Source organism: Adiantum capillus-veneris, chromosome 22, assembly GCF_014529385.1.
Source record: "Adiantum capillus-veneris isolate H3 chromosome 22, ASM1452938v2, whole genome shotgun sequence".
In the NCBI taxonomy this organism is placed as follows: domain Eukaryota; kingdom Viridiplantae; phylum Streptophyta; class Polypodiopsida; order Polypodiales; family Pteridaceae; genus Adiantum; species Adiantum capillus-veneris.
Genome location: NC_140952.1, coordinates 31,698,748 through 31,723,293, shown reverse-complemented (window position 1 = coordinate 31,723,293; position 24,546 = coordinate 31,698,748). Strand labels below are relative to the sequence as shown.

Sequence of the window (24,546 nt, the reverse complement as noted above, 5' to 3'; positions counted from 1 at the left end):
TCTCTCACACTTAAAGTACCACATTGGACTTTAAGTGGGAGGTTGTTGGGGTATAAAGCCCAATGTGGTCGCCCAGGTAAGTGGACGGGCCACCAGGTATGTACACATATTCTTTTGTTAAAACCTAACAAGAACTCACTATGCTCTATACATTACAGTAGAGAGAGTTCACCATATCGTTGTGCTCTTCTTCTCGCACTCTCTCTCGCGTCGCACTTCCGCTCGTAGTCCTTCACAATGGTGTTCTTTTTGCTCGGGGTCGGAGACCTTACATCCTCCCCAACGTGAAAAATTGGAGATGTCCTCATCTCAAGAATACATCTGGGTAAACTCTATGCTAACTACTTAGGTACATATATCCTTTGTCTAAAGTAAAGACATCCTTTGATAATAGAATAGTCTTTAGCTTTATGCGTCTTATTCTACTGAACTTTGATGATATCCTGGTGCTTGATTTATTTCTCACTAGGATTAGCAGTTGCAACATACATTGCTGCTCTCTCATCAGCTTCATCACCCACAGGTGGTTGTCCCACTGCGGAATTAGCGAAAGCTCCGCTTCCTTGTCCTATGTTTCCTCTTTCTCGGCCTCCTCTTCCGTTTGGTTGACCTCGCCCGTTGACGTTCAAAGATACATTATTAGCACTGGATGTTTGGGAAATCCTTTTTGGACATCAGCTTTTGTAATGTCCATACTCCTGGCACTCAAAACATTTTGTATTGGAAAACTCGGTAGCTGCCGTAGTAGCTACTACAAGACGATGGTCGTATGCAGGGTTGATTGGTCTGTTACTCCAGTTGTCTGTCCTGGCCCTCTTTGACAAATAGTATTGACTATCTTGGGTAGTCCTCTGAATCTCTTTAGCTAACGGTTTGGCCCTTAGCAAGGCATCCTGTAGAGTTGTTGGCCTGAGAGCTTCCAACCGAGTATTCAAAGGTCGATTAGCCCTTGGCAGAACCTCACCACCTGTTGTTTCAAGGTCATCTTAGGAGCATATCTCCGAAGAGTGACAAACTTTGCATAATACTCTTCGACAGATGAAGTTAGCTGCCAAAGTGAAAAGAACTCATTCATCTTCAAAGTTTTATACGCAGGTGGTAAATAACGTCCCATTATTGCAGCTTTGATGTCTTCCTAGGATTGGGATAGAGTTGTTGGCGTGAGAGCTTCCAACCGAGTATTCAAAGGGTCGATTGCCCTTGGCAGAACCTCACCACCTGTTGTTTCAAGGTCATCTTAGGAGCATATCTCCGAAGAGTGACAAACTTTTCATAATACTCTTCGACAGATGAAGTCAGCTGCCGAAGTGAAAAGAACTCATTCATCTTCAAGGTTTTATACGCAGGTGGTAAATAACGTCCCATTATTGCAGCTTTGATGTCTTCCTAGGATTGGGAAGATCCCTTAATATCCAAATCCCTGCAATGTTGCTTCCACCATATCTTGGCATCGCCAGAGAAGCGGAACATCGCAAGCATGGTCTGATTCACGCGTTGGGTTCCCACAGCTTCGAAGTAATCGTCCATTGCTTCCATCCACACTTCCGCATCTCTCTCCACATTTGCCCCCTCGCCCTTAAAGATTGGAGGCTGATTTTGCTTAAGGAGAAGCTTTTTCTCCTGAACAGCGGTATATAGCGCAGTAGATGGTACCTATCCAATGGTATAAAACTCATTACTATAGCACTCTTCTCAAATGAACCTAGGCTTTTCCATACTCAAGAAGAAATTTAACTTTTGGGCTTAACCAGCCTACTTAATCTGTACATCTATAACAAAGGATTTAACCATTCCACCATTAGTTTAAATTCCATTGAATACATCCAAAATTGTCCGATAAATAATGGTAAAAACTTTACTCAAGAGCTTTGATCCATACTTATAACTTTATGTGCATCAACAGGCTACCTGCCCGCGCAGCAGTAGTCGCACCAACAACTTCTCAAAAAACATCATGTGGAACCCACTGAATCCCAACAAGCTCAATGAGTAAAACTCTTTAACATCACTCAGGAGACAATCCACTAGACAAATCCAATGTCATTATTCTGGGAAACATCATGCTCAAGCTTTAAGTACGAGCTATCCTACTATCCCTTATTTAAAAAAAAAAATTCAAACAACATTATTTTCCAGTTCGTAAACCTATAGCTCTGATACCAGGTGTGAGGTCCCCACCCCGTCGTCTCAAATGACGGATCTGATGGTAAACCTGGTGGCCACTAGATCTATAGCGAAAGCAAACAAAGTGGTTCAGGGTTCATCTAGCGGACGATCTCTCATCACAAAGTGAGTCAAATTCGAGCCTCCTAGCAACGAGATCTAGCTCCACCTCGTAGGGAAAGCGTGTTTAACTTATCTAGCGATCCTAAGACCCACCTTCCAAGAGGAGAGAAATCCCGAGTGCCTTTTTTCCCATGTTTCAGAGTCACGTACACTTGAGACTTCGCCGCTCTAGGGGCAATGAGTAATACTAGTGTCGATTGAAACACTATGGGGACAGAGAGTTCCCGACCAATCGGGACCACCCTTCTCATAGGCATTGGCAACCTGAGCCAAGCCCCCACTTTCCACCCCCACACTCACACTTCCTTGTGTGTCCTAATTACTACTACAATGATTGTTCAACATAAACATTCCTTGATTAGATTCCGAATCACAATGTTCATTAAGACAACCCTTCAATCAGTATTCAAAAGCGGCACCAAGACAGAGTTCTAGTAAAAATTCTACTCAAACTTATTCATTAAAATTCCAATGTTTTGGAGGTACAACATCCCCCCTCCAGCGAGAGTTTACTCCTCCCGTTGTCGCCTAGCTTCCCATACAACTAGGTATGTCCACCGCATAGAAAGCACGACATGGACATTCCCACCGCTTAACTAGCAGACGTGGGTCCCCACCGCTTAACCAGCAGACGTGGGTATCCACCGCTTAACCAACAGACGTGGATTCAAGAGCCCTTAACCAGAAACTCTTCCCCTTGTGATCAAGAGGGGGTTCACGACTAGTTCAACATTGGAAATAGAATGAACATGCCGAGCTAAATTTTCCCTAGCAGACATTCTTTCCTATTGCAAACAGTATATCCATCAACCATTTTTTCCTACTTAAACTTTAATATACAATTGAATTCAAATGCCGAGGTTTCGGTCGGATTTCTCCAACATGTTTAGGGGTATATTCATTCCTAGCTAATCGTATGCAATGTTAAATTAAACAACTTGAATAAATTTGTGACCTACCTCTTCCATTTCTTCATCAATGGCCCGTGAGATGGCTGATGCTTGTTCGTCCATGGGAGCTTTTCCTTTTCCATTCACATTGCTCGTTCCCGCCTCGTGGTCGTGGGCACCATCGAAGCGAGTTCTCTTAACTGGGGCCATTTTATACTTACTACTTTAAATGATAAACTTGAAGAAAAGAGCTAAGGTCCGAGAGCATCATCACAATCCAAATGATAGATTAGAATCATTGAACAATCCCCCTTATACGAGAGGGTTAGATTTTTCCTTCGAGACATAGTAATTTTATGGATAATACTTTACTTGTCCTATGTGAACCGGCTCTAAAGTTAATCACTTGGCTTAGATGATTATGAATTTCAGAATTTTACTAATTAAATTACAAGAGAGATGAATTAAGCAAGCTCAATCACTTTCCTAGTACAATTAGAAAGATGCAGAGTTATCGTATGCATAGGTGAGAGAAAATTCTCTTCTTAGTGGCTTAATGATGGATTAACTTTGTCTTAATCACATCTTAATGTATGAGAAAGTTGAATCTAACTTAGCTACAACAATATTGATTGGTAAAAGAATGAATTTCATCAAATCTACATTATTACCGGCTTGTCAATTAATTACTATGCTGCCTAGAGAGAGAAATCTCTCCTAATCATGCATTAATCATTGATTAAGAGTGATGAATGGCTGCATAATCAGCTATTGGTTGATGATTATATAATGGAGTATAGCTATGGAGATTTTGAGTACAACTATTGGGAATTATAGCTAGGATTAAGCATAGTAGACGAGAATTTTAAGAGAATGATGAAGAGGTTTACAGATGAGCAGAAATTAAATCATGATTACCGTGATTAGGGGCTGAAAATCCTCTCAATTTCCTGATCCAAATGAGTTCTCAAGACGAGAATTCGGCAGCACTTCACTCCTTTGCTTCTCCTTCAAAAACTGTGTGTGCCGGCAGCACCTCCCCAAGGTGTGTGTGTGTGTGTGTGTGTGTGTGTGTGTGTGTGCACCTTTAAATAGGCGAAAAATCGACCTGGGTTGCTATCAGCATCTGAGTGAGCACTCAGTTAATGCATTGGCAAGTCTAGTTACCTTCCCACCAAGTCTCCAGTTAGCTAGTTTAACTGGCTCTCACACCCACTCTCTAGCATGGAAACTCTCCTACAACTCCCACAAGGCAAGAGGGCGTCCCCTAGCTGCTAAAGCTGGCTCAGAGTGGCCTGGAACCTGCTCCCACACAGCCTCGAGCGTCGGTGCCTCCCCGCACAACTTTAGGAAAAAATGATTTTAGTTTAAAACGGGTCATACGAGTCGGATTTTAATGCCGTAAATTGCTATACTGAGCTCTAACTAAGGCGTACTGGTCCAAGTACGTGCCATATTTAGCAGCCCTCGGGGTCGGAAAATGCATTTTTTTTCAAATTCGGGGTACGGGTGCAGTTTTTTGAGACGGTCAAAACTAGACGGGTCGGGTGACCAAAAACTTACTATTTTTGGAAAAATTTCACAAAAATTATTTTAATTCACTTTTGGAAGCTGTATAACATTCTAAACATCATGGCATTGACATAATTTGGAAAACTGTTAAAAATAGTAACTTTTTTCATTATGATTGTTTCATGGTACAATGGTGTTCTTTTAGCTCGGGGTCGGAGACCTTACATCTGTGATGATGACAACGTCTCTCAAACACCAAGTAGAATTTGTCACTCTACTTTGAGAGAATGAAATTGGCTAAAGAGCAGACATGATTGCGGCAGCTATGGCTCTCAAGCACCAAATGGATTAGTCATCCATCTTGGAAAGATGTCGTAGGGTAAAAAGAGATCCTCTACCCACTAAGTAAAATTGACTAATGACTGCCACTTTATCTCTTCGATCTGATAGTTGAGGACGACTATGATTTCCAGAGAGAGGTAATGTCGTAAAATCTAATATCTAACTAACCCAAATGACTTTCTCATATTAAATTGATCACTTAATGTGGGAGAATAAACGGGAACAAGGGTTAAGATATAGATGTGCTTATAGATCTGTTTAAACACGGGGCCAATGGTAAAGGGGTCCAAATGAGAAATGGTCTATCAAAGAGCAAGACTAACCAATGGAGCAAAAGGACCTTAGGATTGGTTTCATTAAAGCCTCCAGAGTAAGTGTTAAAAGCCTTTAGACATAGTCTTTCCTTTTTAAACTTTAGGCAATTAAGGTCCGAGCAAGCAAGGGGGCAGCTTGCTTAAGCAGGGGCCTACGTGCTTACGAAGTTCAAAGAACTTGCTACAAAGAAGGGGGCGAGCCCTACAAAGAAGGAATGTAAGTAGTATGTATGCACCTCACCAAGGGCCCATACTCTCATGAAAGGAAAGGGGCCACATTTCAAGTGTAGAGGCACATTGCTCAAGTAGGTAAGGGTTGTGCTTAAGCAAGGGCTGTGCTTAAGCAAGGGGGGTGCTAGTTATCCTCACAAGGGGGAAAGAAGGACACTTGTCAAGAGACTACACAACTTGCCCCAAAGGGAGCCAATATCTCATTGGCTAGAGGGTTACATGGCCCAATAAGCTTCAAGGGAAGCCTAGGAAAGGGGGTCGACCTAACTACATCTCTCTCTCTCTCTCTCTCTCTCTCTCTCTCTCATTCTTCTCTTCACACACTCTTGTGGAGCAAGAACTTCATCTCCTTCTCGAAGCTTGATAAGTTGAGGCCTACTACAACAAGCTCTTGGCTATGGATGCAACTCCATTCAAGAGAATGCTTATGCTTGCTTATCAATCTCTCTAATCTCCATTATCACTATGCTAAGCTATGCTACAAGAGCTATGAGTGATTATGTGCAAGGGGGTATTGCTTTTTCGTAGAGCCACTTCTACTCCTCTCTTCTTCCTCACTCCCTACCAACTCTCCTCACCTTTCATGGTGTTTAAGGTCTTGGGATTGAGGCCAGGCATTTTTCAAGTTCATGCTAATCATGTTTATTGTTGTTGTTATGCTAATGCTTGATGAGCGAAGCTTTCCATCTTCACTTCATCAAGAAGGTCTCAAGAAACACAATCAGTTGTATTGTAAACAAGTCTTCCGTCATGGAAGAATCTATAATACAAATGCCTATTGGAGGGGGAACCGGCTCCAACTAATCGAGTCCTCTATTGGTGTCAATTTCTCTAAACTCTCACTCTCTTTTACAAGTATTGATAAGGCCATGTTAATGAAGTAATGTATTAGTGTTGCTTTCTCCATCCAAGCACTCTCTTCCTCACTCTACATCTACACACAAAGGAATGCTCAAGGAAATGTTCAATATGTTATTCACTTTCTGCTCCAACTCAAGTTAAAAGACTAATTCCATCACACAAACACACACACACCCTCCCCTCCCCTCCCCTCCCCTCCCCTCCCCCCTCTTTCTCTGTCTCTCTCTCTCCCCACCGATCATCTCACATATTAGCAACACCTATGTTTGTCATACTTGCTTTCTTAACAGAAAACCCAATATTTTCACCCTGCAGCATCGTGCTTAGTACATGAGACCTTGACTGGTGGACTCGTAGCTCTCGCCCCTACCTTGCACACCACATCCAATCTCAGCCTGTCATCGCTGCCACTTGGCACACCTCACAAGAGATAGAGATGGATGGAGCTACATCTCTCTCTCTCTCTCTCTCTCTCTCACACACACACACACACACACACACACACACACACACACACACACACACAGAGGAGCAGGAGCTCGTCAACCCAACTTCGCGAGGAGTCAACGTTGGGAAGCAACATGCTATGGTCATGGGGTGGCTCCCTCAATCAACTGATGTATCTACGATCCGTTGAAGTGGTCATGGCTCGTCACATGAGCATGGTATGAATATATAATTTTTTGGATCTATTAATATAATCCACTCACCATTGTGAGTTTTGAAAAAAAAATAAGAGTTTCTTATCTTAGTTAATGATGGTCTCTCTCTCTCTCTCTCTCTCTCATGTGTGCGCGCACACACACACACACATCTACCACAACCAGTATTAGAAAAAAATCGGGATACAATGTATTTTAGTTGACTAAAATAATAAAATCCCGATTAGATTTTGAGCTTGCCTTTAAGAAAACTGACAAATTTACACAAATTTTAGTGTAAATATTGACAAAAGCTTCAAATTTTGCCCTAGAAACCGGTAGAATTCCAAGTTTGCCCTTATTTGCAACAATACAATTTCAACACTACTATCTCAAGTTGGCAGACCTAGTGATTTTATCACTTGTTCTTTTCAACCGTAGGCACATAATAATTACTTATGATGATTATGTTTGACATTATAACCAAAGGCAACTTGGAGTATCCCACTTGTCCAATTATAAAGAGAGAGATATTTTGGTGACACACAGTGCTATATCTTGGCTCCAACCGACGAAAGAAAACAAAGAAATTGCACCAGCTCTGTTACCGTCAAATGCGGTTCTCTTTTGTCTTCCATCTCTCAACGCTTTGACCATGCCATAAAGTTGGAATCATCATGAAACGTTGGGGTTTTTGGCTTGGTCTTAGTAAAGGGTAGAGTGCAATTGTGGACCATTGGATAAAGCTTGTTGATTAGTGGCACACGGCAACAAACTTACTTTCTATTAATTTTTTTGTAAGCCTTTTGTGAGAGGGTGTTGATATTTCTGTGCCTCTCTATTTAAAGAGAGGCATTAAGTATTTGGTCACACACAATCTTTTTCATCCTCTTTCTCTTTTTATTTTGTCAATTTGTTACATTGCTTCCAAGTGTTTTTTCAATCATTATTTTTTATATCTTTGAAATATATTGTAATCTAAATAGTTCATTCTTACACTTTTTTTCAAGAAACAAAATGTTTTATAATGCAACAAATGTTTTAGTGTCACTTTCTTGCTTTCTCTCTCACAAAAAGAAGAAGCCTCTTATCATTAAATTCCTAAGGCCATAGTTGTTTCAACTCGATACTTTCATCTTTCAACTTTAGATCCAAAGAGGATTTTGAGAATTACAAAATGCTTTCATCATGCTGTAAAGTTAGAACCACTTTCACACACACCCATATGTGCATGCATAGAAACACTAGATCTCTCTCTCTCTCTCTCTCTCTCTCTCTCTCTCTTTGTTTTGTTTTCAGAGTCGGGTAAGGCACGCTCGACCGCTCTCCTCATACACCAAAAAAGGTGCAGAAGAAGAATGACCACTCACTCTCTCTCTCTCTCTCTCTCTCTCTCTCTCTCCCCCCCCAAGATCCTCGTGGACTTCAAAGTATTGAGTGTACAAGAATGCATGTTATGGACTCTCTAGCTTTTCACCCTTAAGGGTCTGTGCTAGGATGCGTGTGTGTGTGTGTGTGTGTGTGGTCTGTGCACGCGTGTCCTTTCATGAGTAGGTCATTTTTTTAAATTTTAGAGTCCTATTCTCGAATTTAAAGTAAGTCATCTCAAAAAAAGGTGGAAAGAAAGGTGTCCTATGGATCTTGGCATATACCTGTTTATTGGTTGTTTGTTTTCTTTTAGTGGCATGGTGAGTGTGATTGAAAGGGGCTTCCCAAAAGGAGAGGACAAAGTGCTGAGGACCATAGTAGATGATTGCCCTTATTCTTGGTTGCCTCCACTTATCACCATACTATAAAAGAGAGTGATCACCATGCTACCTACACCATTGTGTGCTTTCTTTCTCTCTCTCTAGCTTGCTAGCCAGAGAGGAGAAGCACTTCCCTCTGTCTCCCTATCTTTGTCACCCTCTTCACTTGTAAGATGGCGCAACAAGCTCTTCACCAAACAGGAAAAAATACTCTTCATGTGATTCAAGAGGAGATCTTTGAGGCCTTCGTCTTCTCTGTGATCCTCCCAGGTAGGTGTGTGTGTGTGTGTGTGTGTGTGAGAGAGAGAGAGAGAGAGAGAGAGAGAGAGAGAGAGAGAGTCTCATGCAACTTTAGGTGCAAGATTTGGGGAAAGGTGGAGCCTCTTGTAGCATTCTAAAACAGGAAGTAACATGAGCCCCTTTAATTAAGTAACTAAGAAGGTGAAAAGTCACAATATCCCCCTTTTTTTTTTGTTGGCCATACTCACAATTGTGAGTGGAGATGTTATATTGACTCGGCATAAACACACCACTCTCTCTCTCTCTCTCTCTCTCTCACACTCACACACACACACACACACACACACACACAAAGTTGGTGGCGTAGAGGTTGAGGCAATGTTGGGAAAGGATTGCCTCAGCTTAGCATAGAGCCGAAATCAAAATTAGTCGGTTTGAAACCAGAGGAAAACGGAAAAAAAAAGGTAAAAAATTGCAAGGAAATAGTTTAAAAGTTTTGCAAATTTGGAAATTTTTGCTAGGACTTTTGTTTTCATCTTCAAGAGGAGCAAACATGGCCATCTACAATAAAAAGACTTTCCCGAACACTCGACCTAGGCAATAATCTCTCGAACTTCTATAAGGGGGTTGAATTACAATCGACCTTTGTCATATTATATTATATTGCTTATTATATTTCTTTCGAATCTTCCCAAATACCCAGATTCGTACGCCAGCAATGAGGTACAAGCACCAAAAGAATTATTACGATTTGTGATTTGAGCTCGACTCGATCTACTAAGCAGTTCTTCCACTAACCACGTCAACCAATTGCAGTACTTGTCAACATGCCTTCCATTTTTAATTTAAAAAAAGGCTTACCTCTGCAACCCCTTCCCCGAACCTCATTTAGCTGTTGTAGCCGCCTTCCTTCGCTCGCCTCGGGCCCTCCCGTCGCCTCGCACCGCGCAGTCTACTGCTAGTATGCGCTGCCTTTTGTCCCACCTGCTAGGGGCACTTGCCTTCCCTATCCTTCTTGCCTCGCGTGTGACAGGTTTAACCAGAGGATCTTACAAGAGCGATTTTATGAAAATCGTAGGCACATACTGGCTCGTGCAGAGGACGATTATCTTGTAATTTTTTGGTTTTATCTACTACAATCACCTGCATATTGTGGGTTTGGCAAAAAAAGAATAATGGGATGAAAGAATAAGGAACTATGATATTTCTAGTGAGTGAGTGAGTGTGTGTGTATGAGAGAGAGAGAGAGAGAGAGAGAGAGAGAGAGAGAGAGAGAGAGAGAGAGAGAGAGCATGCATATCTCACTCAACTAGCACTCTCTTCTAGAAAAACTTCACCTTCATAGTTCTTTGCATCAGATGGAGCACGTGTTGAAGATATGCAAGTTCAAGTAGAAGAGGAGACAACTTTGATTGTGAGCTTACAAGGATACAATCGACAACGGTTCGAGCTGTCCCCTAAAGCACACCCTGATGGAATCAATGCCTCCTTCAAGGATGGAACACTCACAATTACCATTCCTAAAAAGGCTTAGCATGCAAATGCAAAGCACTAATAAATTTCCACACTAATATATAGCCATGTATTTTCAAAATCGTGGACCCTAATTGCTATCTATTTAAAAGGACAAAAATAAATTAATTTTAGTTTGCAAAAGACCTAATTGCTATCTATTTAAAGGGACAAAGTAAAAGAATTTTAGTTTGCAAAATAATTTTACTACAGTCGTGAACTAATTTTTTTTAAGTGCCTTATCTCAAGAAATTGGTATATTTTTTGTCAAAGATATTGAAATGTGAAAGCGTAGCAATCTAAGGACACTCAAATACCAAAATAGCCTCACTATTTTCCTTTATAAGGTCTTTTTCAAGATGCCCTTAAGAACCTTAAGGTACCTTAATTGGGGCTGGATGGATTGTTGAATGAAAACGAGATACGTATCTGGGTCTATCGTGCAAGCCATTAATTAATTAACAGTGAAGATTCTCCGGCCTCTCATTCTCAAAAGCAAAACTTCTCTCTTGCCGCATTCCCACGCAGTGCCTCCATCCCCACATCTCACGCTCGAGTTCATCCTTGTCCTCTGCCATTCTAGGTCCGAGAACGAGTGCGGTTTCTATGCCAGTGGTCTCCATGCCTAGCTCACAGACACAGAGCGACTTAGCTTGTCGACTGTTGCTTGCTCCTCCTGCAGAAATCCTCCCCACACAACAGCGAATGGCTATCGCGAGCCCTCCACACACATCCCTGTTGCTGTCGGTCCAAGACCTGCCTACGAGTTGTCCGCACCTGTCTACCACCCCGCGAGATCACTCGTCTGCAATGCGTGCTCGTCCTCTTGTCCACTGCCCGACGCGAGGCCTTAGCTAGAAAAATCTGGTACTCTCTCCACAGGCATCCTGACACATGACAGAGTCGCTGTCGGCATGTGGCGTCTCTCTCTCTCCCTCTCTCTCTCTACACGTGCCTCCCCCACGGTTCTTTTCCTCAAAGCTCCAGCAGCATGTATTGAGATTCTCCTAAAAAAAAATGCAAGGCACATACTGGTGTGTTTATTTTACAATACTTGGAATTATCATGTGTTTTTAACATGATCAAAACTGTCTTCTTTCACGACACCAGCGGTCCAAACTGATCTATCAACCGATCTATCCCACTCTAGTATCTTTAGTAGCCCACCCAACTCAAAACATTCCCATGGATACTATCACCAAACCTAATAGTACATCCCTAGCCTACAAATAGCACATGTTTGTGTAGATTCCAAAGAATGAGGCCCCCTTCCATTTGATTAGATGTGACTTTATCTCCCATTTTCATCGGTATACCTTACCTGCTCTCCTACACCTGCACTTGTGAGATAAACAACTCATAATTAAGTACTCCATAGATACATTCTTGTGCCTAGTGGCTAAGTGTGAATGCTTGTGTCCCTCCTCCTTGTGACATCGTAACGTGGATAATTTTTTCATAGCATCATTCTCAATTAGTGTTCGGGAAAAATGAATTTTCCAAACATACAAACTTCCTCTCCTTGATTTTGCCAACAGGAAATTTTAACATGTTAGGGGTATTTTTTCAGGTTTTTACACTATTTTTCTCTATTTTGGCACGAAATTTCTCCGTTTTCCCTTGCACTCAACCGACATTTTTGAAATTGGAAACGACACAATATTAAGCTGAGACACATTTTTCCCTAACATTGTTCTCAATGCTTACTCATACCTTTAACTAGTCTTGCTAGGTGGGCCTTGCTATACAACATCTATAGAATTTAGCAGGACATACAAATTGACATTTAACATCTAGCATTGAAAAGAACACGAGCATGACTAATTTGGCAAGGGCCACACTAAGTGAAAGGGATATATATATGAAAAATGCTATAATGTTTATGGGAGGAGACATACATGCTACATGTAAATTCTTGCAAACAAAAAGTATTCCAAAAATAAAATTTTCATCGAATCTCGTCTATAATTATAATATATGCCTCTTTTATGTCCAAATAATGCTCATCGGTCTCACGAATAGAGAGGGAATACTATTGATTTGTGGTTGGTATCTTGAATTGGTAATAAAATTGTAGATGCAATACTGCTACTAATAGTGTCTTGTTATTGCTGCTCCAATGGCAAAAATCACCCAATAATAATATAAAAGTGAGGATAGTAGGAGTGTATTTCATGTGTCTGTCAACCTCAGTTATCGCTATATATGTGAGGTATGCCGCCATGCAGGAGAGATATATTTCTAGATTGTGAGAAAAGATGTCATGTTGCATGCTCCAATCTTTATACAATGCAGTAATTTCAAACCATGACCTAGCATATGGATGATAAGCTAGTTTCAAGTTGGCTACAGTCTGCTCCCTAGCTTATTGACACTTTGGAGTGTAATCTTCTAGGTCTTGAGAACTTCATACAAACACCTAGTATGGAGAAACGAGGACATATACAGTATGGCATCAATTATTTAGACACCTAGTATGGTATCAATTGTTTAGAGCTGAAGTAAAGATGCACAAGGTGAATTCAATACTCTAATACACCACATGCATTCACTACTTGTGAATTCACTATTGTAATACATCACATCCATTGGCTAGCAACCGTATGCTAAGAGTTGCATGTGTAACTAATATGTTTAGATGTTGATCGACATTGAGTGTATGGTTTTGGAAACGAGATCCAAAGAAACCGAAGCAAAGGAAGTAGTACGGAAAATTCTTAAAAAACTTAATAGATAAAGCATGAATAAACTGCAACAATAAATGAGGTGCTTTACTGACCTGCAATGTTGTACTGTTGCTTTTTGATTGTTCAATCTAGTACAGGCGGATATTTGAGTCAAGCTACAAAAGAACAATGTGAATAGTTAAACATATCGTCTTGCAATGAAACATCACAGACTGAAAGTGCAAGGCATATAGTGCACGTCATACAGAGGTGCCATACAAGAGTATGGTGGAAAGCTGGCACTGCGGTCTCTCCAAAAATTTATAAAAAATGGAAGTCGTGCCCTGCTCCGTAGCGTTTATGTGTTGCGCCAAGCAAACGCATGCGCATGGAAAATTTGATGCAGATAATGGACCTTGTAGTGTTGTCAAGCTGGATTCGTGCTTGCGCAATTGGAACATGTAGTGTTGTGAATATATGTCCTCCCTGCCATACATAAAACACGCAGATGTAGCTTTATGTTCTATGTCCTGTGATCAATATTACCTTATCTGTCTCTCTCTCTCTCTCTCTCTTTGTGTGTGTGTGTATTACCTTATCTCTCTCTCTCTCTCTCTCTCTCTCTCTCTCTCTTTGTGTGTGTGTGTGTGTGTGTGTCTTATAAGCTACTTCGATCATCAATTATATCTTCTTACCTTGTTGCTGACTTAGCCATGTTATGTATCGTGCTTCCTAACTGCACATGATAATAAGCATCTTGAGGTCAACATCCTCATAGCAGAAGGCACCATATTCAGTCCGCTCATCAATAATCCAAACACACAGCTGGCATACTACTATTACATGACGCTCATGGACATTAGTACGGGTGGCGTTCCACTCGATATCATTCACCTTCAAAATAGAGCCAGAAAGTGGAGGGGACGTTGTCATATTTAGCAGTTTTATGAAGCCTGTACTACCTTGCATTCAACTCCCTACTAGGCATAGTGGCAATCTATGAACAACTAGAATTTGTAAATGCCTAACCTTATACTACTCAACACATCAACCTGCGGTTCAATGCAACATGACGCCAAATTTGTCATTCCATTTGACGTGTGCTATTTCCAAGGGGTTTCAATCAGGTCTCAATCGAGTAGCAATTCTCTTCAACACTGCTCGAAGGTGAGCGTGGAATGAGTGTGTTTTTGTGGCCATAGAGCCGATATACTCAAGCTCGTCACCAACAGCTGTAAAAGATCTATTGATTCTTTTGACAATGATCTCACTTTCAAGAGCAATAGATTTGTTTTTTGCATTGGCCGTATGCTTCTGAACTTCCATGAGTCTCGTGCTTTGAGCAGTAATGAGAAAAAATAAACTCTAAAGATCCAATAACCACTTTTTTGTGTGCAGGGGGCGGAACATCCATCCATTAGAAACTAATGTTTCTAGTCAAAAGATGCAACTTGAAGGCTATCAAGGTACAATTCCTCCAAAAGACGTAGAAGCCAGTGCTTACGACAGAGGGAGGTACTAGTAGTCCTGTTAATGATGCAATTGAGGTGGCGGCATGAAGCCTGCGAGAAATCTAGCCCTTTTTTGCATACAACCAGATTCCATATGTTTAGTCCAATCGATGTCGTCACCACCACCCCACAGGGCCAACTTTTCTTCTCAAGCGCTAGCGGCCCTCTAACCCACACTACCCCAACCAACCCCTGCCAGACAACCCTCCTTGAATTTTTGCTGATGTAATGGATCTTAGGCCATGGTAACACGAGGCTTAGTTTCTAGTTATTTGCACTAGTTACTAAGCCTCGTTTTTGGTCACGTGGAAATAACTAAGTTTGCTTATACAACTATGTATGCCATAGCCAACTATGCAAATTATGGCATAGTTGCAAAACGCGATCGAGAATGATTTTAATGCGCGCCCGCCACGTAGAGTTACTCCAGCTTTGCTTCAAAAGGGCCACCCAGAGCAAAGATTCCATAACGCGCTCGCCACGTAGGGCATGCAAAAACGTACAGCTTTACGGTTGCACTCAAGTGTTATCAAATTCTATCGTGTCACCGGCTAATCGATCCCTTGCAACGTCCAACTGGCAGTGCTATGGGTACCAATAGCTCTCGCGTGACCACACAAACGTTCACCGACATGGGGACCAACAACTTGACCAAAATCTTGTCTGGGGTTGATGCCCTCATGTCTAGGAGATAAGCAACCACTAACATTCCTGAATGAAAAGGGTTTCAGAGGAATGGGTTTTGGGTAAGTGCAAAGTATTTATAAAATCATAACTGGATCCCATGCCCTTGCTTACAACTCCTTGATTAAGAGCTTTGTGAATATTTGCATATACTTGGTCCCTTTTTGCGTATATTTTTAATTTTCCAGGCATTCTTATGATTCCTTGCTCACAACTAACGTTCACATGAGACCCACATTCTCAACACAACGTATTGTATTTGACTGACAAGAAACAGTTCCATCGTTCACAAGCCATAGATAACCCAAAACCCCTGAAAATCACCCACAAGGAAAAACAAGACGATGCTGGCTTTGCTTGCACATGAGCTTTAATGGAACCATCAAATGTGGAACCTACATCTTCACATGAAAGCGAAGAGCCATGAAGAAAATCCTACCTCGTCAACATTACAAGAGCATTCTTTAGTAATAGATATAGAGTATGTAGGCCAAGTTCCTCCCTATTCATTCCAATAGTGCAAGGTCGACAATGTCATTGTTTGCCCCATCAGCATATTGGAATCGGGCTTCTTTTGTGGTGAAGCCTCATTACCTAATTATTATAAGCCTACTAGTACCTTCCCCACGTAAAGATCATAGTAGCTTTGTGTGCAATAAGACCCAGTGGCCAGCTGAACAGTATGTCCAATTTCTAATTCTGCGAGCACAACTAGTTATGGTCAGCATTATGCCACTCCAAGTATAGCTTATACAGATTCAACAACCCTATGCCCTCGGCCATCCTTGAATGTTCATGGAAATGATATGCAGTAGGTAGTGCTCATCACATCGGCAAGCATCTGAAGTACCTTCCAGCTTGATGATCTGTGAAATATAACCAGGGTTTGCAAGGTCTCCAGTACTCCTTTCTGATTCTGCTCGGCTTGCTGCTGCATGGTCAAACATCGCAGACCAGAATTGGTGTGAATCTTAAGAATTAGGCATGGGGAGATATTTCGTGCGATCAAGCCATGGCAGAGGTCTATTCTAGTGCTACTGAAACAGAAGTTATCTTGATCGATGATCAGTTGGCATAATCTGGTATACCCGAACTCAGATAAAAGCAGTAGGTTCTCTCTCTCTCTCTCTCTCTCTCTCTCTCTCTCTCTCTCTCTCTCTCTCTCTCTCTCTCTCTCTCTCTCTCTCTCTCTCTCTCTCGCAAAGAGTAGAACCTGCTGCTTCTAGAGAGCCTACGAACTGGAATTGGCTATCCGAGCTGCTTGTGGGGAACCTGCGAATTGCCTGTGGTGCCTGCGAACTCCTGCACGCCTTTGTCTGCAAACTGCTTCTGAAGAGCCTGCGAAGTTGCTGTACTTGTTTCATTGCGGTGTTTTTATTATTAAGCGGGCACCGGGGTTTTTTTACTACAACACTACATGGAGATATCGACGCGCGTATATCGACGAAATTAGCGGGCATCGATGTACGCATCGATATACGCATCGCAATGTGCGTCGATATACACGTGGAAAGGATTATTTCCCACACGTATATCGACGCGTATAGAGACACAAAAAAATTTGGGGGTAAAAAGAGAAACCCGCGAGCAGCAGGGGCCATTTTCGCCTGCGCTCTGCTCAAATCTTGGCCTCCACCTGCTGCGCAGGTATTATGCCCCCCCCAAGCCCTCTCTCTCTCTCTACATCGTGTGTGTGTGTAGGAAAGAGAGAGAGAGAGAGAGAGAGAGAGAGAGAGAGAGAGAGAGAGAGAGAGGAGAGAGAGAGAGAGAGAGAGAGAGAGAGAGAGAGAGGAAATAGCTAGAGAGATGGAGAAAGAGAGTTATATATCTATATATATATATATATATATATATATATAGAGAGAGAGAGAGAGAGAGAGAGAGAGAGAGAGAGAGGAGAGAGAGAGAGAGAGAGAGAGAGAGAGAGAGATAGGAAATAGCTAGAGAGATAGAGAAAGAGAGAGAGAGAGAGAGAGAGAGAGAGAGATAGGAAATAGCTAGAGAGATAGAGAAAGAGAGAGAGAGAGAGAGGTAGGGAAGTGAAGAGCGAGACAGAGAGAGAGATAGGAAAATAAGGAAATAGAGAGAGAAAGAGAGAGCGAGATCGAGAGAGAGAGAGAGAGAGAGAGAGAGAGAGAGAGAAAGAGAGATAGCGAGAGTGAGATCGAGAGAGAAAGAGAGACCGAGATCGCTTTTTTGAGCAAGAACCATGCAAGGCTTCTGAATCTTTCTCAAGTTGCTCATCCATCTCCACATTATCTTCTGGCTTGGACATGGAGGCCCCGTCCGGTTTACAATCAGGTAGAAAACTTTCATTGGGCTGAGAACTTCCATGGCTTGTGCATGTGGTGAAAAAAACACCAGGATGGGCACAATATCCTTGGAAAAACCTGTGCAAAAAATTGCAAATAGACGGAACATTACAAAAATGACAAAAATGGTCATGCTTTAATATACGATTCATCAAGTGCCGCATTGGAAAGCTTTCTCTGACATGCTACCTCGGAATGGAGGCAGGTGGGTTCGTAGACAGAGAAGAAACTATGGAACTAAAAGAGGCAAAGGGGTTTTGCCTGCTACATGCATTGCCATGTACACCTGGGAGTGCACGTATGTGTCTACCCATATAGGATTTGACCAATAAAGACGAGATTTTGACCCGGTGGTCCTGATCTCCGTACACCTCTGGACCGAGGTGTACGGAGATTGGGCAAGACTAGAGAATGCGAGGTAGTTTACATTGTGAGGAGTATATATATATTAAAACAACATTCATAATCATTGTAGATGGCAACGTCATCAACTAACATGGAGGAAAAGCTTGCATGCTCGTGCACGCTCTGCAGGTATCAAATCCTGTGCAAGCGTAGGATATGTAATGAGCATGTGCACAAGTACGGAGAGTTTGCTAGAGAAACCGTACAGAATCTGCGATACGACTCCTACGGAACGGGCATTGATTTTCGCGACATAGCACCTACATTTGAGAGAGAGAGAGAGAAAAGATTATGCGTGAAGGTCCAACCAATATAGAGCCACGGATGGAAGCAGAAAAGGGCTTACAGACAGAAGATGACGGCATGGAGGAGATGCTGGATGCCTTCTTCCAGACAAGCGAGGAGAACGCGAACGAAGCAGCACCAGAAGCCGTGCGCCTATCTCCTGACGACATGTTGAGGAAGTTGGCACGTCAACCAATCTATGAAGGCGCCAAAATATCTGTGCTTCGTACTTGTCTGGCGTTTTTGAATCTTCAGTCAGTGTACGAGTGGTCGGATGCAAGCGTCACTGCTTTTTTTAGGTACGTAATTTACAAAAGAGATTTTCCGATTGCAACGGTGATGTGCTCGGAGAGCTTTTTAATTTAATGTGGCTTAAACAGGTTATTGCGGGAGCAACTTCTCCCGGCTGACAATGAAATGCCCCCCTCCAGGCCAGACGCAAAGCAACTTCTGACCTCAGTTGGCTTGGACTACAACAAGATTCATGCATGTCCAAATGATTGCATTCTTTTTCGCAATGAATTCGCAGATTGTCTGTCGTGTCCTAAGTGCGGAGCAATGCGCTACAAACAAGATGCAGTTGGCGAGACAGTGCCAGCTAAAGTGTTGTGGCATTTCTCTATTATTCCTAGGATAAAAATCATGTTTCGTTGTGGTTCCATTGCAAAGTTGATGCGGTGGCATTCTACGAATAGATCCACTGACGCAACATTTAGGGTGCCCGCTGATTCGAAGGCTTGGAGGCACATTGAAGATACCTAGCCACATTTTAAGAGTGAACCATGCAATTTGTGTTTGGGCATGGCAATGGATGGAGTCAATCCATTTGGCTTGAGAAGCTCATCATGGAGCACTTGGCCTGTGTGCCTTATCAATTACAACCTCCCGCCGTGGCTTGCTATCAAGAAGGGTCATTTGATTTTAAGCTTGATTGTACCTGGTAAGTTCAAGGCAAAAAACATGGATGTGTATCTAGCTTCACTAGTTGACGAGCTCCAGGAGTTATGGCATGGGATCGACATAGCAAATGCGGTTGAACCAGTAGGACAACAACATGCAAGGATCCATGGACTTCTTATGTGGACTATGCATGATTGGCTAGGATACGGAGAAGCTTCTAGTAATGGTTATTGATTTACAAAATTCTCGCTATTCGCAAGCCCTTTGCCTTGGCATGATTCATGCTTTGATATATGCAGGACTAACAACTTCGGGATACAATGCATGTCCAATTTGTGGGCAGTCTTTGGATGTGCGCTATTCTACCTCTCTTTGAAAGACAATTTATCAAGGCCACCACCGTTATCTTCCAGATGGCCATCACTTGCGTGAAGGCCAGCTTGGTTGCATCAAATGTCGTCCTATGCATGTACAAGAGTGGCATCGCCGATGGGAGCAACATGAGGGGCAACCTGTTCCAGGAATGAAACGTTTGTCCATTCTCCATACATTGCCGTACTGGGGTGATCTACTAATTAACCATTTGCTGGATCCAATGCATATATTCAAGAATGTGGGAGAGCTCCTCTGGAAGACAATCATGGGAATGAAAGACAATCAAGCTTCACGAGATGATTTGCAGTCGGTTGGAAAGATGCCAGAGCTCGACAGATCGGAGAACCCATATCTCTAGAAGAGAAAGAGCTGGCTATTGGATGTGACTGGAAGTATCATACATACATGGCACTGTGGTCGCATGGAAAGCATTTCAGAACACAACAAATTGATAGCAGAAGAAACACGTTTGACAGTGGGGTAATGGTTAGTTTCATGCAAAAGAGCAGGGCCAGTGCTAGAGACACGAATGAGAGCACTAGCAACCTGGATTACTGTGGTATGGTGTCAGATATCCTGAAAATAAGCTTCAGGCGGTTTGAGATGTTTTTGTTGGATGTGAAGTGGTTCAAGGTGATTACTTCTGGTCGCAATGCAACGGTACGCACAGATGGAAACAAACTTGTGCAAATAGATTCTACAAAGACTTGGACAGATGTGAGCGACACATTTGCTCTCCCCGAACATTGTGAGCAAGTGGTCTTTGTACTGGACCCTCGAGAGCGACAATGGTGGTTTGTGGTTCAGGTTGCTCCAAGAAATAAACAAGTATTTGAAGGGCAAGATCTCCTGGAGGAAAGTCAGTCAGACGACGTCCATACTACTGTGACATTAGATGAGATGGACGAAGGTATGGCAGAGCAAGCTGACAGATATACGAGGGATGACGCAGACGAGCCAGAATTGACACTTGTAGATGAAGATGCAATGGATGAAGACAATCTGCCAGAATGAGTTGGGGCAGAGTTATGTTTGCAATTAGAGATAGATGATGATACGGTGCAAGATCTTATCAATGATGCCTCACTCGTCGAGGCCTAGGCCTGTAAGTGTTTGTGTGAAGACTTTGATTTAAAATTAAGCTTAAAGTTAATTTAAACAACTGTGTTCTGACGCTTTATTTTACTTTCTTGTGCAGGACTTTAGTATGGCAGACGAGATTCCAGATCCCGCTTTCATGAGTGCAGATGCATTCATGGGCTTTGTTACACGGATGACGCCTACTCAGATGGCAGAGGCTTCTCAGTACTGGGTAGCCAGAGGCACGGGTACTACACCTCCGGGATTCACACCGGAGGGACCGACGCCTAGGGGGGGACGCCTACGGGGTTCAGGACGCCTATGGGTACGACGCCTTCTTCTCCCATCACGGCCGCTTCGACACCTAGGGGTGGGGCAGAGGCGGGTACGTCCTCATCTCCGCAGCACAGGCGCACTCGTCGATCTCGGCGATCGTCAGGTGGAGGTGGTGGTTGCTGTGGAGGAGGGTCCACAGATGCTTTGACCCCTCCTCGCTCACCACCCCCGTCTTACCCAGGCACACCTCTCGACACACCTCTTGGCACACCTCGGACACCTTGGGGGGCACACGATCCTAGTGCCTCCAAGCTCTATATTGTACGGGGAGATGGTTCTGTTGACATGGATAGAGTCGTGACTGAGATGCGATAGCGGATTCGCCAGCTCGTGGAGCTGCAGTTTTCGACCAGCATTCTGACGTCTTGGGATCAACAAGAAAAGGAAAAAGTCACTTACATAGTGGAGACCATCCTGAGAGAGTACAAGCCTGCTCCGGGTTCTTCCGTTGTTTCGGCGCGGTGGATCAAGGGTGTTGCACGGGACACCATCAAACATCGACGAGATGCAGCTCGGAAGGCTTTCAGGACCGGCTCGCCGAAGCCTTCGGGCATCCCACATGAGACGTGGCTGCAGATCAGGGAGGATGAGCGGACAACAGCCACGCGGTTCAAACAGTAGCATGAGGCCGCGCAGGTACGACAGATGACTAGGGGGACATCTCATCTTGGCAGCGGAGGCTTCGACACCTTTCGCTATGAGTTTGTGAGTTTCTAATCCAATCTTAACTATGGCGTTTTTTAAAACGCGATGAATCATGTATTCTTATTACTTTGATTTTTCTATAAATGCAGAATCTTGCGATGCATCGAGCTCCATCACGCAAGGAGGAGTCAGATGGATATCGCAGAGGTATCTATGAAGTACTGAATGATCTTGAAGCTTCAGGAGAGCCTGTAGACTGGGAGGCCTTACAGTCTCGCTGATCGCTTGAGGTGAGACGTTAATATGTGTGAGTTGATTTAATTAAGTCAGTATATGTGAAGTAATATCAATACTAATTTTGTGAGTTGTCCTATGTGCAGGTTGCGATGCCTAGTCATTAGTGGACCAGATTTCATCTATATGCTTTGTGAGACACAGACACGCTTCTGTGTCTCTTTTTTGTACAAACAGTTAGTGTTCAGACAGTTATTGTTTCCCTTATGGTTATGATTATTGTCATTGTCATTATATAGACAGTTATTGTTTCTCTTTCTGGTTATGCTTATGGTTATTGTTAATTTTGTTTATGGTTATGGTTATCTGCATTATGGTTTTGATCAAAGTGATTATAGCCGGTTATGGTTTTAAGTTATGGTTATGCTTTTAAGTTATGGTTATGCTTTTAAGTTATGGCTATGCTTTTCAGTTGGTACGATTGTCTTTCATTGGCCTTAAATCTCATGTGAGATCCTACATGGATAGCATGTAGGAGGCGTATACATGATATGATTTTTTTTGAAAAGTTTATGTAAAAACAAAGGGAACTCTGCCAAAATTTCTGCGCGCGGGAGCATGGTTGATATTTTGGTGCTACTTGCTTTCTTGGGCAGAGAGCAGGAAGTCTAGCTGTGGCTGTGTCCATCTTTTAACGGGCACAGGCCATGCTACCTGCCCTCTGCCCAAGAAATTTTTTTTCTGCTATGGTCGTCGCTATATGCGTCGCTATGCGCGTCGCTAATAGCGACTGGTTTCACAGCGACGCATATAGCAATGCGCATAGCGACGGGCAGCGTCCATATATGCGTCGATAACACCTTCTTTTGTTGTAGTGTTTAGCTTTTTTTGCTAGCGTGAAAAGCTGCCATGTGGTGGCTTGTGCGATCAAATAGGGGGAAAAGAGCCTTTGGCTCACCAAGTAAAACTAGATTGCTTCGTTAGCTCTGTTCCATCGAATTGAGATCGAACAAAATATTGGAAACTGAGAGAGAGAGAGAGAGAGAGAGAGAGAGAGAGAGAGAGAGAGGGAGAGAGATTTCATGAAAGAGTGTTAGTTTTTTTTACGTGAGATTGTTTGGGATACCGATCATCGTGGTTTAGCCGTGTAGCTCTGCATAAATTGGTTACTGATCGTAGTGCTTCAGAGGGATACCTCGCCAAAAACCACAAGGAGTGTTAAGAGTTTTGTCAAGCTCAATGTTTATGATCATACAATGTTATTAATTGTTTGTTGTTCCATTTTTATGTTTTTAAAAAAAGGAAACATGCAAGTCTCGTTGCATGGGGGAGTTTGCATAGTCCTCCCCAATTTTATAATACGAGGGAACGTGCCATTCCCACGGCAGCGTGCAATTTTCAGTGTGTTCATTAACTGCATTCTGAGTGTCAAAAATCAGAAAATAATAATGTTTACTCACCGCACGATTGAATGTCTATCGCCAATGTATCAACGATGTTGGGCATCTCCTGCACTTAACCCGCTGCAAGAGACGACATCCCTGGGAGGATACCCTTCAAGAAGATTTTGTGCTATTGTGAGAACACCACATTTTGTATACATATCGATCAAACCACCACCAAGCATGAAATCGTACTCCCAACAAACGTTGACTAGCGATCATCTCGTGAATTCTAATATCTATGGCTGTGTATGTCATTGCATCTGCTGACCCGCATGCCTTCTAGATTCCTGTGTAGGCATAGTTGATTGTGTCTGGATAGAGACCCTTCTTGCGATCTGTTTTGCACAACCTGTAATCAATCCATTTGAAGAGGCGACATTCCGGAAACGAAACTCCTCAAGCACTTTTTCTGCTCATATCAGCCTCTTGCGTGGAGCTACATGCCTTTATGCATGTGTACGGGATTGCATCTGGAGAGAGGCCCTCACTTCGCATCTGTTGAAAACAAAATAGAGCTTGCTGGCCCTGCCCTTGTGGAGCAAATCATGCAATCAGCACATTCTAAGAGTTGACACTTAGGACACGAAGCTCCTCGAGCACTTGCGCAAAGCCACATGCCTTGAATGAATTTGGAGAGATATACTTGCTTTGTGTCCGTTGAAAACAACCTACAGATTTCCCGTAGCACATTTGGCATACATATCGACCAAGGCATTTCCAAGAACGGAAATATTTTTCAGCAGCCCCTAACTAACAATTTCAGAGTTAATTTTTAAGCCCATATCAACATCTTGCGTATAACCACATGCAGTAAAGATGCACGCTTATGTGATTGCATCTTGAGAGAGGCCCTCGCTTTGCATCCAATGAAGACAACCAAGAGCTTTCTGGCCCTGCTCTTATTGCGACATCCCGCAATCAATGCTGACATTCCAGATAGGAAGCTCCTGAAGCAATTTTTGTGCTCTCTCAAGCACCACATTTGGCATACATATCGACCAAGAGATTGCCCACATAGCTGATAAACGTTAAAAAAGAAGACAGTCACATGGATGCTCACCATGATCTCGTTGTGCACATTCTAGAATCAT

At 42.8% G+C, this 24,546-nt stretch overlaps 2 protein-coding genes across 2 annotated transcripts; both read left to right on the top strand.

Moving 5' to 3' along the window:
- Window positions 1-8,899: 8,899 nt before the first annotated feature.
- LOC147429120 (15.4 kDa class V heat shock protein-like) lies at window positions 8,900-10,721 on the top strand. Its single transcript, XM_086495390.1, has 2 exons — window positions 8,900-9,095; window positions 10,424-10,721. The coding sequence occupies exons 1-2, from the start codon at window positions 8,999-9,001 to the stop codon at window positions 10,597-10,599; spliced, it is 273 nt and encodes a 90-aa protein (XP_086351516.1). The 5' UTR covers window positions 8,900-8,998; the 3' UTR covers window positions 10,600-10,721.
- Window positions 10,722-18,084: 7,363 nt separating this feature from the next.
- On the top strand, window positions 18,085-22,291 carry LOC147429119 (uncharacterized). Its single transcript, XM_086495318.1, has 3 exons — window positions 18,085-21,836; window positions 21,926-22,066; window positions 22,157-22,291. Exon 1 carries the CDS (start codon window positions 20,121-20,123, stop codon window positions 20,727-20,729), a length of 609 nt encoding a protein of 202 aa, XP_086351444.1. The 5' UTR covers window positions 18,085-20,120; the 3' UTR covers window positions 20,730-21,836; window positions 21,926-22,066; window positions 22,157-22,291.
- Window positions 22,292-24,546: the final 2,255 nt, after the last annotated feature.

Bases quoted from the DNA above. Each gene is read 5' to 3' on its own strand.
- LOC147429120 (XM_086495390.1), top strand. From the start codon at position 8,999: ATGGCGCAACAAGCTCTTCACCAAACAGGAAAAAATACTCTTCATGTG. The intron at 9,096-10,423 runs GTAGGTGTGTGT...TCTTTGCATCAG, and splicing joins CTTCTCTGTGATCCTCCCAG to ATGGAGCACGTGTTGAAGAT.
- LOC147429119 (XM_086495318.1), top strand. From the start codon at position 20,121: ATGGCACTGTGGTCGCATGGAAAGCATTTCAGAACACAACAAATTGAT.